The sequence below is a fragment of the Bubalus kerabau genome, chromosome 4 (genome assembly GCF_029407905.1).
Source record: "Bubalus kerabau isolate K-KA32 ecotype Philippines breed swamp buffalo chromosome 4, PCC_UOA_SB_1v2, whole genome shotgun sequence".
NCBI lineage: Eukaryota > Metazoa > Chordata > Mammalia > Artiodactyla > Bovidae > Bubalus > Bubalus kerabau.
The window spans coordinates 37,347,337-37,367,052 of NC_073627.1; the positions used below are offsets into that span (position 1 = coordinate 37,347,337).

The 19,716-nt window shown below is 55.0% G+C and overlaps 2 protein-coding genes across 3 annotated transcripts; one reads left to right on the plus strand and one right to left on the minus strand.

Annotated features, from left to right (window-relative positions):
* The first annotated feature begins 2,136 nt into the window (after window positions 1-2,136).
* On the plus strand, window positions 2,137-8,079 carry YBX2 (Y-box binding protein 2). Its single transcript, XM_055576700.1, has 9 exons — window positions 2,137-2,413; window positions 3,071-3,134; window positions 4,552-4,585; window positions 5,427-5,516; window positions 6,096-6,380; window positions 6,550-6,653; window positions 6,916-7,093; window positions 7,517-7,601; window positions 7,698-8,079. The coding sequence occupies exons 1-8, from the start codon at window positions 2,137-2,139 to the stop codon at window positions 7,565-7,567; spliced, it is 1,083 nt and encodes a 360-aa protein (XP_055432675.1). The 3' UTR covers window positions 7,568-7,601; window positions 7,698-8,079.
* SLC2A4 (solute carrier family 2 member 4) lies at window positions 7,830-14,351 on the minus strand. Of its 2 annotated transcripts, none has more exons than XM_055576699.1 (11): window positions 14,072-14,351; window positions 12,680-12,796; window positions 12,398-12,570; window positions 12,185-12,309; window positions 11,946-12,061; window positions 11,688-11,850; window positions 11,564-11,601; window positions 11,122-11,226; window positions 10,870-10,971; window positions 10,196-10,399; window positions 7,830-9,648 (listed from the first exon to the last, which is right to left on the minus strand). In XM_055576699.1, the coding sequence occupies exons 1-11, from the start codon at window positions 14,102-14,104 to the stop codon at window positions 9,445-9,447; spliced, it is 1,380 nt and encodes a 459-aa protein (XP_055432674.1). In that variant the 5' UTR covers window positions 14,105-14,351; the 3' UTR covers window positions 7,830-9,444. The 2 variants fall into 2 exon arrangements, with proteins under 2 accessions (XP_055432674.1, XP_055432673.1); XM_055576698.1 differs by having other exon boundaries at window positions 11,414-11,601; window positions 14,072-14,348.
* Window positions 14,352-19,716: the final 5,365 nt, after the last annotated feature.

Here is a 19,716-nt window from a genome sequence, read left to right on the forward strand (position 1 = left end):
TATTGAACCCGCGTCTCTTGCTTCTCTTGCATTGGCAGGCAGGTTCTTTACCACTACCTCCACCAGGGAAGCCAGGGAGGATACAGCTAAGTCGGTCCTTAATAATCTAAAAGAGGGTGGTCATTTCTGTATCCTTTACATCCTGGACTTGATTTAGTTGTTTTCGCATCTTGGCTGTTTTTCGGGACCCGATGCCCTGGCAAATAGCATCTTCAACTGCGAGAGGTCTGGAGCGGTGGGGCGGGCTGGGTAGCAGTTGGAAGGACAGAGAGGAAGCCAGGGCACGCTGCCTACCGAAGCGGCAGGCAGAGGGCGCGCCGGTACCGGGATAAGCAGCGGCCGCAGCTGGAAAGGGGACGCCTGCCTGGCGGGGGCGGGGTGGGGTGGTATTCCGGGACTGGGGAAGCACACGTGGGGCCGGGCAGCGCATGGCTGCACGTGTGGTGCCCCAGGGCTTGCTGTCCCGGCTAAAAATACGCGTCCTGCTGGGGTCGGGAGACTGCCCTCGGCGGGAGAGACCTCTGGAGCCGCATCTTTCTGGGTGGGAGATTGTGGCTCCGAGGCCTGACACCAGGGCTCCCAAGAAACCCGGGGCAAACCTCGCACCAGGCCTTTTCTCATCTGTGGAATGAAAGTGAAAGTCTCTCAGTCGTGTCCGACTCTTTGTGACCCCCATGGACTATACAGTCCAAGGAATTCTCCAGGCTAGAATACCGGAGTGGGGAGCCTTTCCCTTCAGGGGATCTTCCCGACCTAGGAATCGAAAAGGAGTCTCCTGCATTGCAGGCGGATTCTTTACCAACTGAGCTATGAGGGAAGCCCCATCTGTGGAATGGGGACTATTTATCTGCTCAAGAAATATTGAGCGCCTATGTTGTGCCAGACTCTGTTCCAGGCGTCAAACATAAGTACACAGTTCTTGCCAAGGAGTTCACTGGTCTAGAGTTTCGGAGGGGGCAGGAATAATGTAAATAAGCAATTTCTATTTCCAAAAATGCCATGAGAAAAGTAAAGGATGAAGTGATAGTGAGGAGTGATATATAAGATGGTACTTGAAGAAGTCACCTATAGAGACATCTATGTCACTTCGGCTTGAGTCTGAAGAGTCTGGCTAGTTGGATAAAAGAAAGAAGGTAAAGGGAGCTGCCAGGGAGAGGGCAGGGAGATGGAGAGCGAGGCCCAGCCGGAGACCAAAGCACCCAGTACTGTGGATCTTGAAACTGATCTCCGGTGGAAAAGATGCTTTGTGAGGAGTCTGGGCCTGCCCGGAAAGGGTTCAAGAGCAAGGGAAAAACACCTTGATTAGGGTGTTGATTGCATAGATGAATGCGTTTATCAAAACTCAGAGAAGAATTGTGCATTTTGCTGTATGTAAATCATACGTCAAAAACAACCCAACAAGTGGGAGAGTGCTCGGCTTGAGAGAGCAACCATCACCTGGGAAAGTCTGGTTGGCCCCGCGGGCTGATCCCACAGACCAGGGTACAGGGCATCCTCTAGGGAGACGGTCGGGCAGGCTGGGAGAAAGCAACCACACCCGGCGGTGTGCGGGCAAAGGTGGTCTATAGAGTGGAAGTGAGCCGTGCCGCCCACAGCCAGGACCAAGGTTACGGGCTCAGGCCCCCGCCCGGGTTGTCAGGGGCAACCTTGGAGCTGCGCCCTCGCCCCGCCCTTCGCGTAGAGGCCAGGTGGCGGTTGGGGCGCGACCAGCCCGTTTGATTTCCCGCGGCCGGTGGAAAGGGGCGGAGGGGGGGAGGGGAAAGCGGCCGTCGGCCAATGGGTTGGGTTGGGTCTGTCACGTGATGGCCTCGGGGCGGGGCCCAGGTGTACTTACTAGGCTGCGGGCGGGGGCCGCAGCCTCCGCGCGAAGTCTGGGAGGCGGGGCTGGCGTGCGCACCCTGGGGTTGCTCCGCTAGGATTGGCCTGTGGTCGGGAGGCGGGGCCTGCACGCGCCGCGGCTGCGGGCTACGATTGGCCTCGGTTCAGGGCCGGCTGCCGGCGTGCAGGCTAGGCTCGGGGCGCGAGGACCGAGCGGGGCGGTGGGTTCGCGAGCCAGGGGGAGGGGCCGGGGCGGTGGCGGTGGCGGCGGCGGAGGAGGTGGTGGTGGCGGCGGGGGCCGGTACTGGACCCGGCGGGATGAGCGAGGCGGAGGCGGCAGTGGTGGCGACAGCGGCCCCCGCGGCGACGGTGCCCGCGACGGCGGCAGGGGTGGTAGCGGTGGTGGTCCCGGTGCCCGCAGGGGAGCCACAGAAAGCAGGCGGCGGGGCGGGCAGCGGCGGGGTCGGAACGGCCTCGGGCCCAGCTGTTGGGACCCCCTCGGCGCCAGGCCCCCGCACCCCTGGCAACCCGGCGACGGCGGCCTCGGGAACCCCCGCGCCCCCGGCCCGGAGTCAGGCGGACAAGCCGGTGCTGGGTGAGGGGCGGGGCGCGTGCCAGGGCGGCTCTAAGGGGGAGGCGGGGGTGGGGGTGTCGACGGGCTGGGGGAGGGGCATCGTGGAGCCCGGCGGGGTCCGGAAAGCCGAAGGCCGGTACGGCTCGAGGCTCAAAGGACCAGCGGACCGTAGTGAGTTTCCCTAGTGGGAAATTCTGCAGTGTCTTCCTGGGTGAGAAGGAGTGGCTGGCCGGTCCAGCTAGGGTCTGACCACGCCCCCGGGGCGGGAGACTTGATCTTGTTGATTTGGGCTAGTATTAGGTAAATATCTGAGCCCGGGACGCAAGTGCACTAGTGACCCTTACAATAGGAGGGCTAGAGAGACCCCAGTTATGACGTGAGGGCGGAACTTCGTGGACCAAGTAAGTACCCGCTTCTAGGTTAAGGGCCTAAATTTGTAGGATGTGAGAAGCATGCCTTAGAATCGGAAGAGGTTTGAAACCCTGAGCCCCGCTGTAGGGGCGGTTGCATTTAGTGTAATTGGGTAAGAATGCCTTGGAGCTACTGGGTAAAACCTGGTTGGCATGAAGTTTAGCTTAATAGATAATAGGTTGGTTAGATTTTGGAGTGTCCCAAAACTGAGTCCAACTCCATCTCTTCCCCCTATCTTACTGCCCCCACTGCATCTCTGCCTGGCAGCAATCCAAGTCCTGGGCACTGTCAAATGGTTCAACGTGCGGAATGGTTACGGATTCATCAACAGGTATCTGAGGAACCCAGGGAGGGGGTGGAATGGGTGTCTTCCAAACTGATCTATGAGACTGGACACCTTCCCAGCCTCATCTCTACCCCTACCAAGGCACATGGTTGCAGTGTCCAGCTGATGCTGATTAAAAGTCTTTAACCACAGCACAGATGTGGGCATGACAAAACCTTCTCCACATCTTCAAGGGCAGCAGAGGGTTAATGATCTAGGAAGTTGGCAAATCTGGCTCTGATCCTCGCAGCTGGTGTGTGTCACCTTCTGGTTTAGTTTGCCGCCGCCTTTGGGGCAGAATGTACCTGCTCTCTGTGCCTCCGGCCGAATCCTCACTCATTTCCTGTTTCGAGCAGCGCACATAGCACTCTCATAACTCATCTCCCTTAGAGAGCTGTTAGCTCACTGAATGCCCCACCTGATGGGACTGAGTCTGGTGGGGGTTGAGGAAAGAAGGCACCAGCCCAGCCTGAGGCTGCTGCTTTCCTTCTACAGCACCCCCACACCCCCAAACTGGGAGGGGCCACAGTGTCAGATTCTGAGCGGAGTCAGGTCTCCCTCAGTGGGCCCTTCCCCAGTCCAGGCACCCTGCCCGGCCCAGCCCTCCTGGGAGGCCTCAGTTCCCTCTTAGCAGGCTGACCTTTGTGCAGATCCAAGTGCTTTAAAGCCAGAACACTTGTTCTAGGGAAGGGTCCTTCTCTAATTCTGGAAACTGAGGACTCCTGGGAGGTTCTGAGGGAATACCTCTTCACACCCACCCCCCTACTGGGGTGCTAGCGTAAACTAGGGTGATGGGCAAGGTAGTGACAGAGAATGATCTAATATCTTCTTTCTCACCCTTGATCTCTTGGTGTGCTGAGAGGGGGCCTGACCCTGGGGTTCACCTCCAGGCTGAGAATAAAGTTTTGTGGGCTGTTTGGAGCCAGTTCTTGACACATTTTCCCCTCCTCAAAGGTGTTCTGCACCTCTGCTCCTGTCCCTACTCACTCCCTCCTTGACTGCAGAAGGAAGGAGACTGAGAGGAATTCTCCACGTGTGGGTTGGGGAGCAGGGGTTGTTGGCTTGGGACAGTGACACCCAGCACTACCAGGTTCTAAGGTGCCCTGGGGTAGAGGGTGGAGAGGGTGGAGAGCTCCACAGGTAAAGGCTGAACCAGCTCCTTCAAGGTGCCTTTGCTGACCCTGCAGCCCTTTCCTCATGAAGCCCAGGTTTTTCATGGAGGTTTTAGGGATCTGCTCTTCATACCCGCTTCAGGGGGCCCTATTGGCTCTTGTCTTACTCTCTGGGCCCTGTTTAACCCCAAGCAGCAATGGAAGGTAGAGAGGATGGGGCCACAGGTCTTGGGAATTGGCAGCTAAGGAGGCCTCAGCAGAGGTGAGTGCCTTACCAAAATCATCACCTAACACCCCATCCTGTCCTGCAGGAATGACACCAAGGAGGATGTTTTTGTTCACCAGGTAAGAGCTGGGATGGCTTTCTGAGGGGAGGAACCCGCCCTCCCTGATGGTCTTTGCCACTGTCCTCTTAGCAGCACAAGTCCTGGCTCTCCAGCTTTCACCTCCCACCAGGAAATAGTTCCCTATCCATCCCACAGGTGCTGTACTAACTGCATTGGCCCCACTTGTGTTGGGTTGTCTCTGTAAGAAATGTGCTTGTTGCCCTCTGGGCACGGCACGGCTCACTCCCTTCTGGGACCTGTGAACATCCCAGGAACGAATCACAGGCGGTGTCCGAGGGAAAGGACACAGGCTAGCGCTACTTGGGCGCAGTGGTTCTCAAAGTGTGGTCCCCGCACCAGCAGCATCTCCTGACATCTGGATTCTCAGGCCCACCCCAGACCTAGCCAATCAGTCAGGCTTGGGGGCGGGGCCAGCTGCCTGTTTTAACTAGCTCTCCAGGTGATTGTGATGCCGGCACAGTTTGAGAACCACTGCTTTGGTGGAATGCGCGCTCAGTGGGACTGAGGTAAGAAACATAGTACGTGTTACCCACTTTGTAACTTAAGACTATCGGCTTTTTGTTTGGCTTTTGAGTTCATGTTTCTTGCTTCCCTTCTGGAAATCCCTGAGGGGTCAGGGGAAGAGGGAGTGAGTCCTGGGGACCGTGGTAACTACACAGTTGTTCCAAGGCCCCTAGTCTGTGGCTTTTCCCCTGCTGAACTTTGCCTTCTCCTTGCTTCACACTCCAGCCCCAGCTCACAAGTAAAATTTTGAAAAGAATGGAAGTGGGTGGTGGGCCCCACAGGGGTGCGAGAGATCCCGGCCATTCTCACCTTTCTCCTGGCTTTTCCTTAACCAGACAGCTATTAAGAGAAACAACCCCAGGAAGTTTCTGCGCAGCGTTGGGGATGGGGAGACCGTGGAGTTCGATGTCGTGGAAGGAGAGAAGGTTCGGGGGCTGCGGTTGGAGAGCCCGCCAAACCAGAGGAGGGTGCCCTGGAGGTCCCCCCCCACTCCCACCCAGGCTCTGCCCGGGCAGCACAGGCTGTGGGACCAGGACCATGTTCTCAAGCAGAACTTGTCCTTAAGGCTCTGGCTGCTTCAAGGGGTGTCCTAAAGAAGGTGCCCCTGTCACAGTCAGGGCTCTCTCTGCAGTTCAACAGGCCCATGTCTGTTCTCCATGGGGCACCTGTGCCCATGTTCTCCTCTCAGAATCAGCCCTCCAGGAGATGCTCCCCTGCTGCCAGCCCTCTTTCTCCATCCCCACCACACCTCCAGGCTAAGCCTCATGAGGGTCCAGTGGCAGCTATTTCAAAAGGACCAGTTGCAGATGAGGCCCCTCCCAGAAGCGTCCAAACACCACTGGCCCCTGCTCCTCTGGGGAGGGTGGAAAGAACCAGAAGTTAGAGGAGCTGGAGAGGGGGCAGTTACCTGGAAGGATGGAAGACAGTGATTCAAGCCAGACTGGGAGGTTGTGCATCTGTCGTGGGAGCTGGTTCTCACCAGTTCCTCCCCACCTCCTCCCCAGGGCGCAGAAGCTGCTAACGTAACTGGGCCTGGGGGGGTGCCAGTGAAGGGCAGCCGCTATGCCCCCAACCGACGCAGGTTCCGCCGATTCATCCCCCGGCCCCGCCCAGCTGCCCCGCCACCCATGGTGGCAGAGGCTCCATCGGGTGGAACAGAGCCAGGCAGCGAAGGGGAGCGTGCTGAAGACTCCGGGCAGCGGCCCAGACGACGGCGCCCACCACCCTTCTTCTACCGACGGCGCTTCGTGCGAGGCCCTCGGCCCCCCAACCAGCAGCAGCCTATAGAGGTGAGGGGGACTGACAACATGGGAACCAGATGCCCACATCCTGGAAAAGGAGCGGAAGTTAATGAGGCCGGAGCCCAGAGGAAGTAGGGTGGAAGGTGGGCTGGGAAGAGCTGTGGACACCAAAGCAGCTGGTGCCACCCGGCTCCCCCCGGCCTTTGCATGTCCCCAGGGCACAGACGGGGTAGAACCCAAAGAGACAGCCCCGTTGGAGGGAGACCAGCAGCAGGGGGATGAGCGGATACCCCCACCCAGATTCCGGCCCAGGTACCGAAGGTAAGACTCCCTTTCCTGGGCCCTGGCTTCCCCTTCACCAGCCAGTGTGGGGACCCAGGGATGGGAAGGGGAGGGGCCTGAAGCCAGAGGTCAGGAGGGCTGGGCCACTGAGCCGTTACTGCCCAGGTGCTCAGGGTTAGCAGCACCCCTGGGATGGGAAAGGAAGGCAGGCTAGTCTGCCCCTGCTGGGGGGATCCTAGGAGGGAGGGACGTGGTCTGCACTGGGCTCCTGTCCCTTCAGGGTCCTCGCTTCTTGCCCCAGGCCTTTCCGCCCCAGGCCACCCCAGCAACCCACCACAGAAGGTGGGGATGGCGAGACCAAGCCCAGCCAAGGCCCCACTGATGGCTCCCGACCTGAGCCCCAGCGCCCACGAAACCGCCCCTACTTCCAGCGGAGACGGCAGCAGCCCCCGGGACCCAGGCAGTCCACAGCCCCAGAGGTGAGGACCTGGGACTGTCCGTGTGGGGGGCCAGAGAAGGAAAGAAAAGCCTGGAGCCAACTTTCCCCTGTCCCTTCTTCCCCCACTCCTGTCTTCCTTTCCCTTTCCTTCCCACTCTCTTTGTCCCCCCTTCTCCTGGCCCTGTCCCCACTCATGCTGGCTTCAAGGCAGCCTGACACCCAAGAGCCAGGACTGCCGGGTCCATCCCTGGCAGCCATCCCCCAACCCACCCACCAGGAAAGCCCAGCAGAGGCGTTGGAGCCCACATCACCCCCTGTAGACTCCCTTGGCTCTGCTGGAGCCCCAGCACCAGCCTGTGGATGGGAATTGAGGGAGGAACGGGAAGAGAAAAGGTGCAAGAGGTTGAAGCTGGGGGCCCTGAAGAACAAGAGGGTCTCAGCCGACCACCCTTGTTCTCTCTAGACCTCAGCCCCCATCAACAGTGGGGACCCCCCAACCACCATACTGGAGTGATTCCAACTCAAGGGACACCCAGAGCCACCGTCGGGTGAGTGGCAGGCCCCAGGCTGGGTACCCAGAGGTGGGGGTGGGGCTGGGTGGTGGTAAGTTTCTGGTGTGACTTTTCCATCTCTCTTCCTCTCAGGTATCTGCCAGTTTTTCCAACTGACCTGTATTCTACCCAACACCTCCCTCCCCTCTTTCCCATAATTTGTGACATCAAAACACCGGCTTTTCCCCCCATTCCTTGAGACTCAGGAGGGCCAAAGCAACAGCCTTTTGCTTTTTTTTTTTTTTTCCTTTCTCCCTTACCAAGGGTTGAAGGAAGGGATCCATCCTTATTGTTCAGAGGCATCAACTCCCTCCCCTAAATCAGGCTGAGAAGGAACCAGCCAGCTCTTCCCTCCTCCTGGTTGTTTTTCTTTCCCATCCCAGTTTATTTTTTGTTTCCCTGCTCCCCCTACCTCTGAAGCCATTTTATGAACTGTCGTGTGCCACCTGAGCCTCCAGTAAAAACAAAAACGGGCTTTCCTGTTGTCTTGGTCTCTGCCTCTTTTCTCTTCAGAGCCTTGCTGGTAATGCTCTGTTGACGGTGGCAGGAGGGAGAGGGGTTCGTAGGCAGGGCCTACTCTTGGATCCTTGTTCCCACGGTTCTAGCTGTGCAGCTCTGCAGAAGTGCCTTCATCCCTGGGACACTGACTTTTCCCATCTGTGAAATGGGACTGTTGCCTCCCTGGTAGAATGAGTGATTCCTGAACTGCCAAGAGCAGGGTCTGGCACCTGCAGCATCAACTTACTGAGGCTTTACTACTGTTAACAAAGGCAATGATTCCAGATCTTAAGTGGAGGCATGAGTGACAGCGTCCAGTCCAGAGGATTCTGTGGCCTGGAACTGAGGCAGGATGGAGAAGAGGCAGGGGTGGGGAGGCTGTGGCCTGGGTCTCAGCCCGTCTTGGAGTGCCTCCACACGACAGGATGCATATCTCATACAGTAACTTTATATACGGATCTCTCTATATATACATTTAGTACAACAGACCTTCAGTTTCTTCTCCCTGCCCCTGCTTTTTCAAACATATACAAAAATATCTGAAGGCTCCTCCCAGCCCAGTGTTTACAGGCAGCCTTTCAAATCCCTCTTGCCCTTAGTTGGTCAAAAGCCTGTGGGTATAATACCCTCCCAGGATGGGAGAGGAGGGAAGAGCTGGGGCCCCCACCTGGCAGCCTTGGGGAGCAGCGGGGGTGGAGCCCAGAACCCTGAGTCTAGAGAGGAGCCCACTGTCCCTCTCACCATGGATGGATGCGTGTTCCTCTCACCCTGGAAGGCTGAGCAAGAGGACTGAGCCTGCCGTGTGAGAAGTGAGATTAGATCTTGGGAAGGGGGTGTGTCCTTTGCCCTGGAGGGGACAGACAGACCCCCTCCCCTTTCACCCAGAGTCTGTGGCAAGAATTCCGAGGAAGTGCCAGAGGGGGAGGAGTCCAAGGTGGCAGGAACTGGATCTCGCTTCTGTCCTGCTCTCGGCTTTGGTTCACCCCCACTGGAAAGTCAGTCCTAGAGTCTCTCCTCCCTGTAAACCCCCTTCACTAGCCAGGGCACAAGTATTCTGGAGCTGAGGAGGGGTGGGGATGGCTACTGAAGAAGGAGATGGAGGGGAGATTGACCCACCCCACAGCCACTGCCTAACCACAACACAAATAATCCAAGAAGTCACACGAGGGGAATAAGGGGGTGCTCAGACCACCCTTCCCTCCAGCTTCCCAATCCCACCAGGCTGCAGGGGTTTTCTCTGCCCTGGAAGTAATGGGGAAGAGAGGGTTAAAGTGCTGCAGAGGAAAGGAGGGGGGTCTCTGGGCAAGTGGAGAGAACTGGCTCTCCCACCCCTGTGTGACCCTCAGTCATGCTCATCTGGCCCTAAGTACTCCAGTTCTGTGCTGGGTTTCACTTCCTGCTCCAGAAGAGAAGGTGTCCGGTGGAAAACGGCTGAGATCTGGTCAAACGTCCTGCCACGGGTTTCAGGCACTTTTAAGAAGGTGAAGATGAAGAAGCCAAGCAGGAGGACCGCGAATAGAAGAAAGACGTAGGGACCCATAGCATCCTGGGACAAGTGGAGAAAGAGGTGTTGACAGAGGGGAGGGAACGGGTGGCCTTGGGCAAGCCAGGACTAAAGGACTGGCTTGGGGCCAAAGATCCTCACAGGGAACTGGGACACTGCATGAAGCAGGTGGCTCCTTGGTGGGCAATGGAAATTGCCAGGAGAATTTAGTGAAAAGAGAATTTTATGAACCCCATCTCTCCTGGTTTTTCCCTCTCTTTCCATCCTGAGTTACTGCACTAGGTGGATTCCTAGCCATTTGCACTATTAATACGAAGTTTGTAATTTTACTCCTAAGTAAGTTATGCCAGTAGTTGGCTTTGAAGACAGCTCTGTTGTTTTCCATCTAGCTCAGTTCCCTTCTTTGCTTTGATTCTGGTGGAGCAGGCGGTCTTCAGGACCCATGTGGTCCACTAAAGTGAGCCCCCAACCAGCAGTCTATGGGCGAGGTGGGGTGGGGGGATGCTGAGTGGAAAGCATCTGGGCCAGTGATACGTTGCCCTCCTCTGGCTGATGGTGTGGGAGATGGGGGCGGGGGCAGGGGACCTACCGCCACATACTGGAAACCCATGCCGATGATGAAGTTGCATGTCCAGTTGGAGAACCCAGCCACTGCCATGGCCGCTGGGCGGGGTCCCTGGCTGAAGAGCTCAGCCACGATGAACCAGGGGATGGGGCCAGGGCCAATTTCAAAGAAGGCCACGAAGCCAAAGATGGCCACAATGGAGACATAGCTCATGGCTGGAACCCGCTCCTGGGGGCCGGGCAGGGAGGGTGGAGAACTCAGGTCAGGTCTTTCAGGATCTTCTTTTGCCCTCCACCCAGGAAACTGGCATTGACCCTACCAGCCATTCACAGGCAGGGGACCTGCCACCTAGGTTAGAACATGCCTTCAAGCATTTGACATTCAGCTGGCTGCCCTGTGCTGATTCAGGATCTTATGTCGATTCCCCCATGATTCTAGAGCTGGGTTCTTAGGAATTACTGTCCTTGAGGTTTGACAGGGGCTCTCCCCACTGGCTGCCAGGCTAATGCTACAGTGTCCTTCTAGAGCAGGAGGAAATGCATGCAGCCTGGGTCCCTCAGGGGCATGGTCTTGGCACACGGCCTGGGCCCAAGGTCAAAGGCATGTATGTTGAGGAATGACCCTGGCTGTCCACAGAGCCCCTTGGGGCAGTTCCCCAGGATTGGGAGGCTGGTCCCCTCCCTCTTCTCAGGCCTCACCAGCAGAAGCAGAGCCACAGTCATCAAGATGGCGCAGCCACACATGCCTGCCAGGCCCAGGAGATGGAGGGTCCGGCGCCCAGCCCGTTCCACCAAGAACACCTGCAGAGAGAGTCAGGGCTTGCCAGGGGCCTTCAGGGCTTGGGACGTGGGAGGGATTGGGTGGTTGGGGTCAACCAAGGGTTGGACCTTTAGGACACCCAGTTATGTCCAGAAGCCAACGGTGGGACCCTTCCAGAGGCCAGCAGTTACCGAGACTAAGGTGAAGACTGTGTTGACCACACCGGCTCCAATGGTGGCATAGGCTGGTTTCTCTACCCCCGCTGACTCAAAGATGCTGGTTGAATAATAGAAAACCTAGAAGTGGGCCAGAAGAAAAGGTGATGACAAGGATGTTCCTTCCTCCCTTGAAGCCACACCAAGCTGGACTGACTCTGAATTTTAACGAAGCAGGGGCTTGCTCCCTTCTTCCTTCCTCTGGGGCTATTCCCTAACCCTGCCCCTCTTGGAGGTGGCTGCGTCCACACCGCATTGATGCCCGTACCGCATTGATGCCTGACAGCTGCTGGCTCAGCTGCAGCACAATGGCGATGACGAGGGGCTGCCGATGGGTGTGGCTGCCCAGGAGCTGGAGCAAGGACAGGGGCCGCTCACGCTCCAGCTTCCGCTTCTCCTCCTTCAGCTCAGCCAATACCTCAGACACATCGGCCCAGCCCGTCAGGCGCTTCAGACCTGGAGGTGAGGGGGTTCAAGCCTGAGAGGGCAGGCAGAGGGCCTGGGAGAGGCACAGGTGCCCGCAGGATGGCACGGGAGCTCACTCTTTCTGGCAGGCCCCTCCAGGTTCCGGATGATGTAGAGGTAGCGGGGGCTTTCCGGGCAGAGGGGCAGCAGGACCATCTGCAGGAGGGCAGGCAGCACGGTGATGCCCAGGAGGAGTGGCCATAAGGTGGCTGTGCCCAGCATGGACTCCAAACCTAGCACCTGTGGGAGAAGGCAGGGAAGGAGGGCAGGATGTTCAGCCTGTACCCAGAGCCCCAACCCCCTGCCCAACCTCCCAGGAAGCCAGGCCCAGTCACCTGAGCGATTAGGATGCCAGTGACGATGGCTAGTTGATTGAGTGTCCCCAGGGCGCCCCGCAGGTGAGTAGGGGCAATCTCCCCCACGTACATGGGTACCAGCCCCGACGTCAGCCCTGAGCAGAGGGAAGAAGAGAGCTTCTCAGGGCAGCTGCCCACCGCCCCCCACCCCCATCCCCAAGGCCAGGGTTAGTGAAGGACAGCAAGGCCCTGCACAGGGCCACAGTGCCCGTGGGTACCTGAGTAGGCGCCAATGAAGAACCGTCCAAGAATGAGCATCTCGTAGGAGGCAGCTGCCTTGGCCAGGCCCATGAGGGTGCCCCCCAGCACTGCCAGGGCGTTGTTGAACAGCATGGCCCTCTTCCTGGCAGACAGAGTGGGGCTGTGAGAGTCCAGGAACCCATGCTCTGGCTCCCTTCCTGTCCCTCCACCCTCACCCTCCAGCCCCATACCTTCCCAGCCACTGAGAGATGATGCCAATCAGGAAGGATGAGATCATGCCACCCACAGAGAAGATGGCCACGGAGAGAGCCCAGAGGGTGGTGAGTGTGCCTGGTGGGATGGAGCCGGGTCCCTCAGGCCCCTGCCTCCCCAGCCAGGTCTCATTGTAGCTCTGTTCAATCACCTGGGGGCACAGCAAAGGAGTGATTAGCTGCTAGACTCTTCCCTCTCTGCTCACTACCCACCCCCCCACCTTGTCTGGGCACCCCACTCTGCCAACTGTAGCCCCTCACCTTCTGGGGGGCATTGATGACCCCAATGTTGTAGCCAAACTGCAGGGAGCCAAGAACAGCGGAGAATACGGCAAGGACCAAGGTCCCAGTGACTCGCTGCCGAGGAGGCTCCCCATCCTGGGCAGGCAGAAGCAGAGAGGAGACATGTCACATGGAACTGTGCCATCTTTCCTTCCTCCAGGGGCCCAGGCCCAATAGGAGTCTAAAGATGCTGGGTTTCATCCAACGTGTGGGATGAGGGAAAGTGGACCCATATTAGGAATCAATCGAAGATCTCAGTGTAAACAAGAGCAGGAAGAACCCAAGAGTACCAGGGCATGAAGGAGAAACTGATGTTTGAGTCCAGCAAGCAGAGAAACATTTGAGAACCTGGGTCTCACAATTCCTCTCTAACCTTGGGACAGGCTTGGCATTAAGAGACCCCCATTCAGATTTGTGCAACCTTAGGTAAGTCACTTCCTCACTTTGAACTGAAGAGATAGGGGTGATGTTCCTTGTCAAGTTAAAGTGTGAAAATCAAAACTGAATGTTGAGTGGCCCCAACAGTGCTGCTTTTATAAAGTAACAAGTGTGTTAGCATCATCAGTCTCTGTCCTCTTCTCTTCCATCTGCGGGTTCTCTCCGCGGGCTCCTGGAAGCCCCCAACAGGCTCAAGAAGGACAATTCCCAAAAGGACATCGCGGTCATTCCTCCTGGCTTATGGCCTTCTCTGTCTCCGCCCCGGCCTCCTCCCTTCCCCCTCCAAGCTGCGACAAAGGGCAGGGGGCCATGCTGGCTTTTGCCTGAGCGAGCCTTGCGCAGGGGATGGGGGCGGGAAGGTGGTGTGAGGGGCGGTAGCCTTGGTGGCTGACCGCTGGCGGCACAGACTGTCTCCAAAAGGAAACCTGAGCTGGGGGAGGGAGGGCTGACACTCCCCTCTACCCCTCCACCAACCGTAGGGCCGAGGGAAAGTTCAGCGTCCTGGAGGACTGCCAAGAGTGGGGGTTGGAGTGGACCTACGGAGCATCTCCGGTCTTCGAAAAACTGCGGGCGGGAGAGCCGGGACAGACGGACAGCTCCTGGAGGGCAAGACTAGCCTGAATCTGCTTTCTTGAGGGCAGGAAGTCCTCGATCCCGGCGCAAAGCGCCGCGAACTAGAGAAAAGGGCGAACCCAGGACGCGCAGAATCCAGCTGTGGTTCTTGCCCACAATGATCCCCCAGACTCATTCTTCCTCTTGGAGTGACTGGAATCTGACAGTCACGGGTTGTCCCGCTGGGGTATAAATAGCCAGTCCCCCACCCCACCCCCTGCGCCTGCGCAAGGACCGCCCCCTAGCTGACCCCAATCGCGACCCCAGCCCGAGAAAAGCGGGACCCTTGTCCCCGTCCCGCCCCCTCATGCTAAACCCTACTTCAGAGCCGATCTGTTGGAAGCCCGACGGCATCTTGTCTTAGGAACTGGAGACGCAGGAGCTGCAGTAGACGAGGGGGAGGCGACTGGGGGGTCTGCGACCCCAGCCTGGTGGGCGGAGAACGCGGGGGTGATGGGGGTCCCGGAGCTTTGTGAGGAGTGCGAGTCTGGCGGGATCCGCAGCCACAAGCCCAGGAACCAGACAGCAGCTCCCGGGAATCTGGCGAAGCTTGGCTGGGGGGAAAAGACCCGAAGAGCAGCCCCCGCAGCCCCTAGGGCCACGCCTTTCACGGCACCCATTGGCCAGGAGCCCGCACACCCCAGCAGGCCACGCCCCTCCCTGAGCCTGGGGCTGAGAGTTTGGCACCGGCTGTGGGGAAGGCCAGCGAGGCCACGCCCCTCAGCGTGCCCGGTGAGACACGCCCCTCGGGTTTCCGCCAGCCTGCCGCCGGCAAGTTTTGAGAACAGGGTCCTGGGAAACCTGGAGGCCCTGTTCCCCTTCATGTGAAGTCTCCGCCCTCCGGCCGAGGTTCGGGGCTAAAGAAGCGACTTCCACGGGATGGGAGGGGACGGGCCAGGTACACTTGCCCGGGAGAGAACTCGGGCGGCCCGAGACCGAGCGCTAGCCGGCGCGCGGGGTGGGTGCAGAGCAATGGCCTGGAGTAACCCACAGTGGTTATTTTTAGCTCCCACGTTGGGAGACGCCAAATGTCAGGTCCCGGGTGTCCCAGCCTGTCCTGGGCGGGGGAGGACAGGGAGATGGAGCCTTAAAGGATCCGCGACAGGCTTCCCACGCGGAGATGACCCGGGGCACAGGAAATTCCGTTCCTAGCGGCTCAGGTGTCTGGCCTCGGGGGTCGTCTTTCTATGCATCCGTGCTCGGAGCACTGCCTCTCTGGCCCTTCCCCTACACTCATTCCCCACGTTGGTTCCTGGAGGTGGCCGGAGGGACAGGTGGCCACACGAACCACGTCACCAGCCCTGAGGTGCCTGAGCCGCCAAGAATGTGCTGGCCGCGTGGACGAGTTGGACACGCTCTCTGGAGGTCGTTCCAGGTTTGAATGCCCAGCGAGGAGGGCGTGACCTAGAGTTGGCAAGTCCCCGCAGCAGCAGCAGAACGCTCTGAGCACCGACAGCGCGCGCTGTGAAGAACGGGACTCAGAAACACGGGGCTCTAGTGCCACCTGGAGGGAGAGCGCGGATCCGCAGCGGATCTGGCCGGGGTGGTCTGCGGCCCACTGTCCCCGCTCGTTCCACATCTTTAAGGCTTTCATTGCTTCCAGCCCAGGCCTCTCTCTGGAGCTTGAGATCCGAGTGTTCAGCTGCCGCCTGGGTGGGCAGTTCACATAATCAGCATGTTCAAACCTGCTTCTGCTAACTTCCTCATCCCAGTGAACGGTCCTGTTAGCCAGCCTGTCACTCCTATCAGAAAGAGGAAATCATGCTTGATTCCTCCTCTCCTGCACCCCCGACTTTTATCCAGTTTCCAGTATTGGTGTTTTAACCTCCTAAACCCTCATATTCATCTGATTTTTTCCACCTGTACTGTGGCCAGTTTGGTTCAGACAGCCATCACCCTGCCTGGTCTTCCTGCTCCTCTTCCTAAAGGAGGGGCAGAGTACAATTCAAAAAGAGTTCAACCTCCTCACTCTCCCCTCAGAAGTCTCTGTTGCCAATTGTCAAGTTCTAACCCCCTTTCAGAGTGAACAAAACCTCTTGCCTTTCCTCCTATCTCTGCCTCACATTCTATCCCCTCCCCTCAAGTTTTAGTCAATTCCTAACTATTTCTTGTATCCAGAACACACTGCACTGTTTCACTTCTTGGTGGCTACTAATAATCCCTTAGTCTGGAATACCAGAGGACTCCCATTCATCCTCTGAAAAACTGCCCCCGCCCCCGCCCCTGTCCCTGTGATACCTTCCTTGGCTTTGCTCCAGAAAACCATGTGTCCCCATATAGTACATTGTCATGATTTCTTCTCTGTATATTAACCCCGAGGACAGATAATCATCTTGTTTACCTCTGTATCCTCAACACCCAGCTCACCCAGGATGAGCACTCAATATTTATTTGTTGAATGAATGAAATGAGGGTCTGCTCCTGATGGTCAGGAATATGGACTGGGGAACAGTCATGAATGGGGGAACGCTTTGGTAAATGGCTCCACATACCTGACCAAGAGGAACTAAAGTAGAAGAACTAAAGTCTGCTAGTTGAGGGGAACAAATTGTTTATGAATAAAAAGGAGCAGAAGTGATTGTTGGAAGCAGAGAAGGAAGGTAATTGGGAAGGTAGAAGGAAAACCAGGGATGCTGGAATGCCATGAAAGGAAGAGGGCAGGGAGAGAGGGAAAGCTGAGAAAGGTGCCAAGAGGTAAAAAGGGAACTGGAGGGAGGCACAGGTTGGAGGCAGATGATAAGTCAGGGTAGCAGATAGAGTGCAGGCCTTGGGGTGTCTCCTGGCACTTGGGTCAAGGAACTTTCCCAGTCTCATTCAGATGCTTTGTTCTGGTGCTTCTAGGAGTTTAAGCCCCAGGGAAAGTAGAATCAAGGAAAGCAAGTCAGATCTAGATAAAGAAGATAAAAAGATAGGAGAAGGTGATGGGGAGTAGAAGAGACAATGGGAATAAGGAGAGTTGGGAGGGAGGGATAAAAATGTCTGGGAAGGTGGGAGAAAGAGACTAATTGCGAGAGGATGGGAAGGGAAGAAATGAGACACAGGACACAGTGGGCATTTAGCATTGGAGCATGTGTGCGTTCATCTTGCTTAGAAATTAACCCTTGGCTCATTTGATCTCAGAACCAGTTGTAGCCCTTTCTAAGCTCTGCCCTATGACATGGGGAGCTGATCCTTCCAGGCTTTTGTTTTCAAGCTCCCATATTCACTGTCTTCTGACTGGATATAGCCCATAGGAGGTGAGAGATTGGAGGGCAGGAGAAAGCCAGGATGTTTCTTCACTCTCTCTGCCTCCAGCTCCTACTTCAGGCCCACTTCACTTTCAGCTTCTAGAGGGAAACACTGGACCCCTGAGCTCCAGCAATGCCATCTCCTCCCTTTGTCCCATCATTGTTTTTGTCAATATATGAGGATCTCAGGTACAGAGAATTGAATTAATGGCACAGTTCTTGGTACATGATACTCACTGATCAATGTCTTATATTTATTTTAAAAATTATCCTTTATTTCCATATCCATTTCTCATTTGTCTTCTCTCAAAAACCCACCATCCCAATGCATTTAAGGCTCCCTTTTTTTGTACTCTTGCAAAATATGAATTGTTTTATGTGCAGGTGGCTCAGTGGTAAAGAATCTGCCTACCAGTATAGGAGATGCAAGAGATGCGAGTTGGATCCCTGGGTCAGGAAGATCCCCTGGAGAAGGTAATGGCAACCCACTCCAGTATTCTTGCCTGGGAAATCCCAGGGACAGAGGAGCCTGGAGGGCTACAGTCCATGGGGTTATAAAGAGTTGGACACAACTGAGCACAACCCAGTACACAGCATCTGTTTATATCTTTCAATCTGATCTTACTCATTTTCAGTGAGCACTATGTTTTGAAAACCCATTCATGTTCTGTGATTATCCAAGTGATGGTTTCATAATTATTTCATTGCATAATTTATTGATTCATTGCATAATGTACCATTGCCTAATGCTCCACAATGTCAGTCATCCCACTGATAGGCACCCATATCACCTCCACTTCCCAACCAGAACAAATAATGTGGCAGTGAACATGGAGCTATGTCTCTGCCTCTGCCTATGTTTTTGTCTTTATTTATATCTATCTCCATAAGCAGAATTGCTGAGTCATAGGGTATACGTCTACCTAATTTGACTAAAAACTACCGGCTTGCTTTTGAGAATGACTATCACAGTCTCCACTTCTATCAGGAGTTCCGGAGAGTTCTGCTACTACCACACCACCCTCTCAGGCAGCATCCACCCAAAAGCAGCCGAGTGAAGAGTATGGACTCTGGGCCTGAACTGCCTGAGTTTGAGTCCCAGCTCTGATACTTAATAACTTTGCGCCCTTGGGAAAGTTACCTAAGCTCTTTGTGCCTTATTTACCTCATCTGTAAAATGAGAAGGGAGATAATAATAGTATCCACATCTTAGGGTTTTAATGAAGGTGAATACTGTAATGCTCATATAGTGCCTAGAAAAGACAGAAGTAGATACAGTTTATTGTTTTTGTTTGGTTTTTGAAAAGCTCTATTGAGATAGAATCGACAAACAATAAACTGTACATACTTAAAATGTACAGTTTGATAAAGCAAAAGATTTTTTCTTGGGACTTCCCTGGTGGTCCAGTGGCTAAGACTCCCTGCTCCCAATGCAGGGGGCCGAGGTTCCATCCCTGGTTGGGGAACTAGATCCCACATGCTGCAACTGAGACCTGATGCAGCCAAATAAATAAATGAAGATTTTATCTTGAGGTGTTATTGACATGTAACTTTAATTTCAGGTGTACAACACAGTGATATATGTATATATTACAAAATGATTACCACAATACATCTAGTTAACAGCTAATTTGATGTTTTGACATATGTATACACCTCTGAAACTGTCCCCAGAATCAAGATAATGAACACACCCATCACACTCTGTGTTTCCTTGTACCTCTTTGTAATTCCTCCCGTCAGCCCCTAGGCAACCACTGATCTGATTTCAGTCACGAGGGACTAGTTTGCATTTTTTAGAATTTTATGCAAATAGAATCACACAGATTCTACTCCTTTTGTCTGGACTTCTTTACTTCCCATAACTATTTTGAGATTCATGTATGTTGTTGAGGGTATTGTGAGTTTATTTTTTTATTGTGAAATATTGTTGATTTGATTATCAATAGTAATCAGTTAGATTGTCCATCACCTGTTGATGGATATTTGCATTATTTCCAGTTTGTGGCTGTTACAAATAAAGCTGCCATGAACATTTAAGTACAGGTCTTCATATGGGCATGTACTTTCATTTCTCTTGGAAAATACCTAAGAGTAGGATGGGTGAATTATATGATAGGTGTGTGTGTGCAACTTCTTTTTTTTTTTTTTTTCAGTAAATCAGGTTTTACTGCTCACAGGGTCATTTCTGAGTTGCAAACAATCTGTCCCTGTATTCCCCTATTGAATCTGGGCTGCCACCATCAGACAGACAAAAAGTGCCAGGACACTGTTTTTCTTGCATCTTTGGGAAACTTTAGCAACAGGCAGTAGTGTGTGACTTTTTATGAATTGGCCAAATTGTTTTCTAAAGTGATTGTCCCACTTTACTTGCCCACCCACAATATCTAAAAGTTCCAGTTCCTCCACACACCAGCACTTCAGATGGTCAGTCTTTTAAAATCCAGAATTGGACTATGAAGTGAGTGAAAGTTGCTCAGTCGTGTCCAACTCTTTGCGACCCCATGGACTATACAGTCCATGGAATTCTCCAGGCCAGAATACTGGAGTGGGTAGCCATTCCCTTCTCCAGGGGATCCATCAGAATGGACTATATGAGATTTTAAATAAATGAGAATTTGTCAATTTTTGTCAGTTCAGTAGGTGAAAGGTGATATTGTATTTCAGTTTTCTCTGATTACTTATGGCTTGGAGCATCCCTTTAAACTCTTGTTAGCATTTTGGCTTTCTATTTTTTGG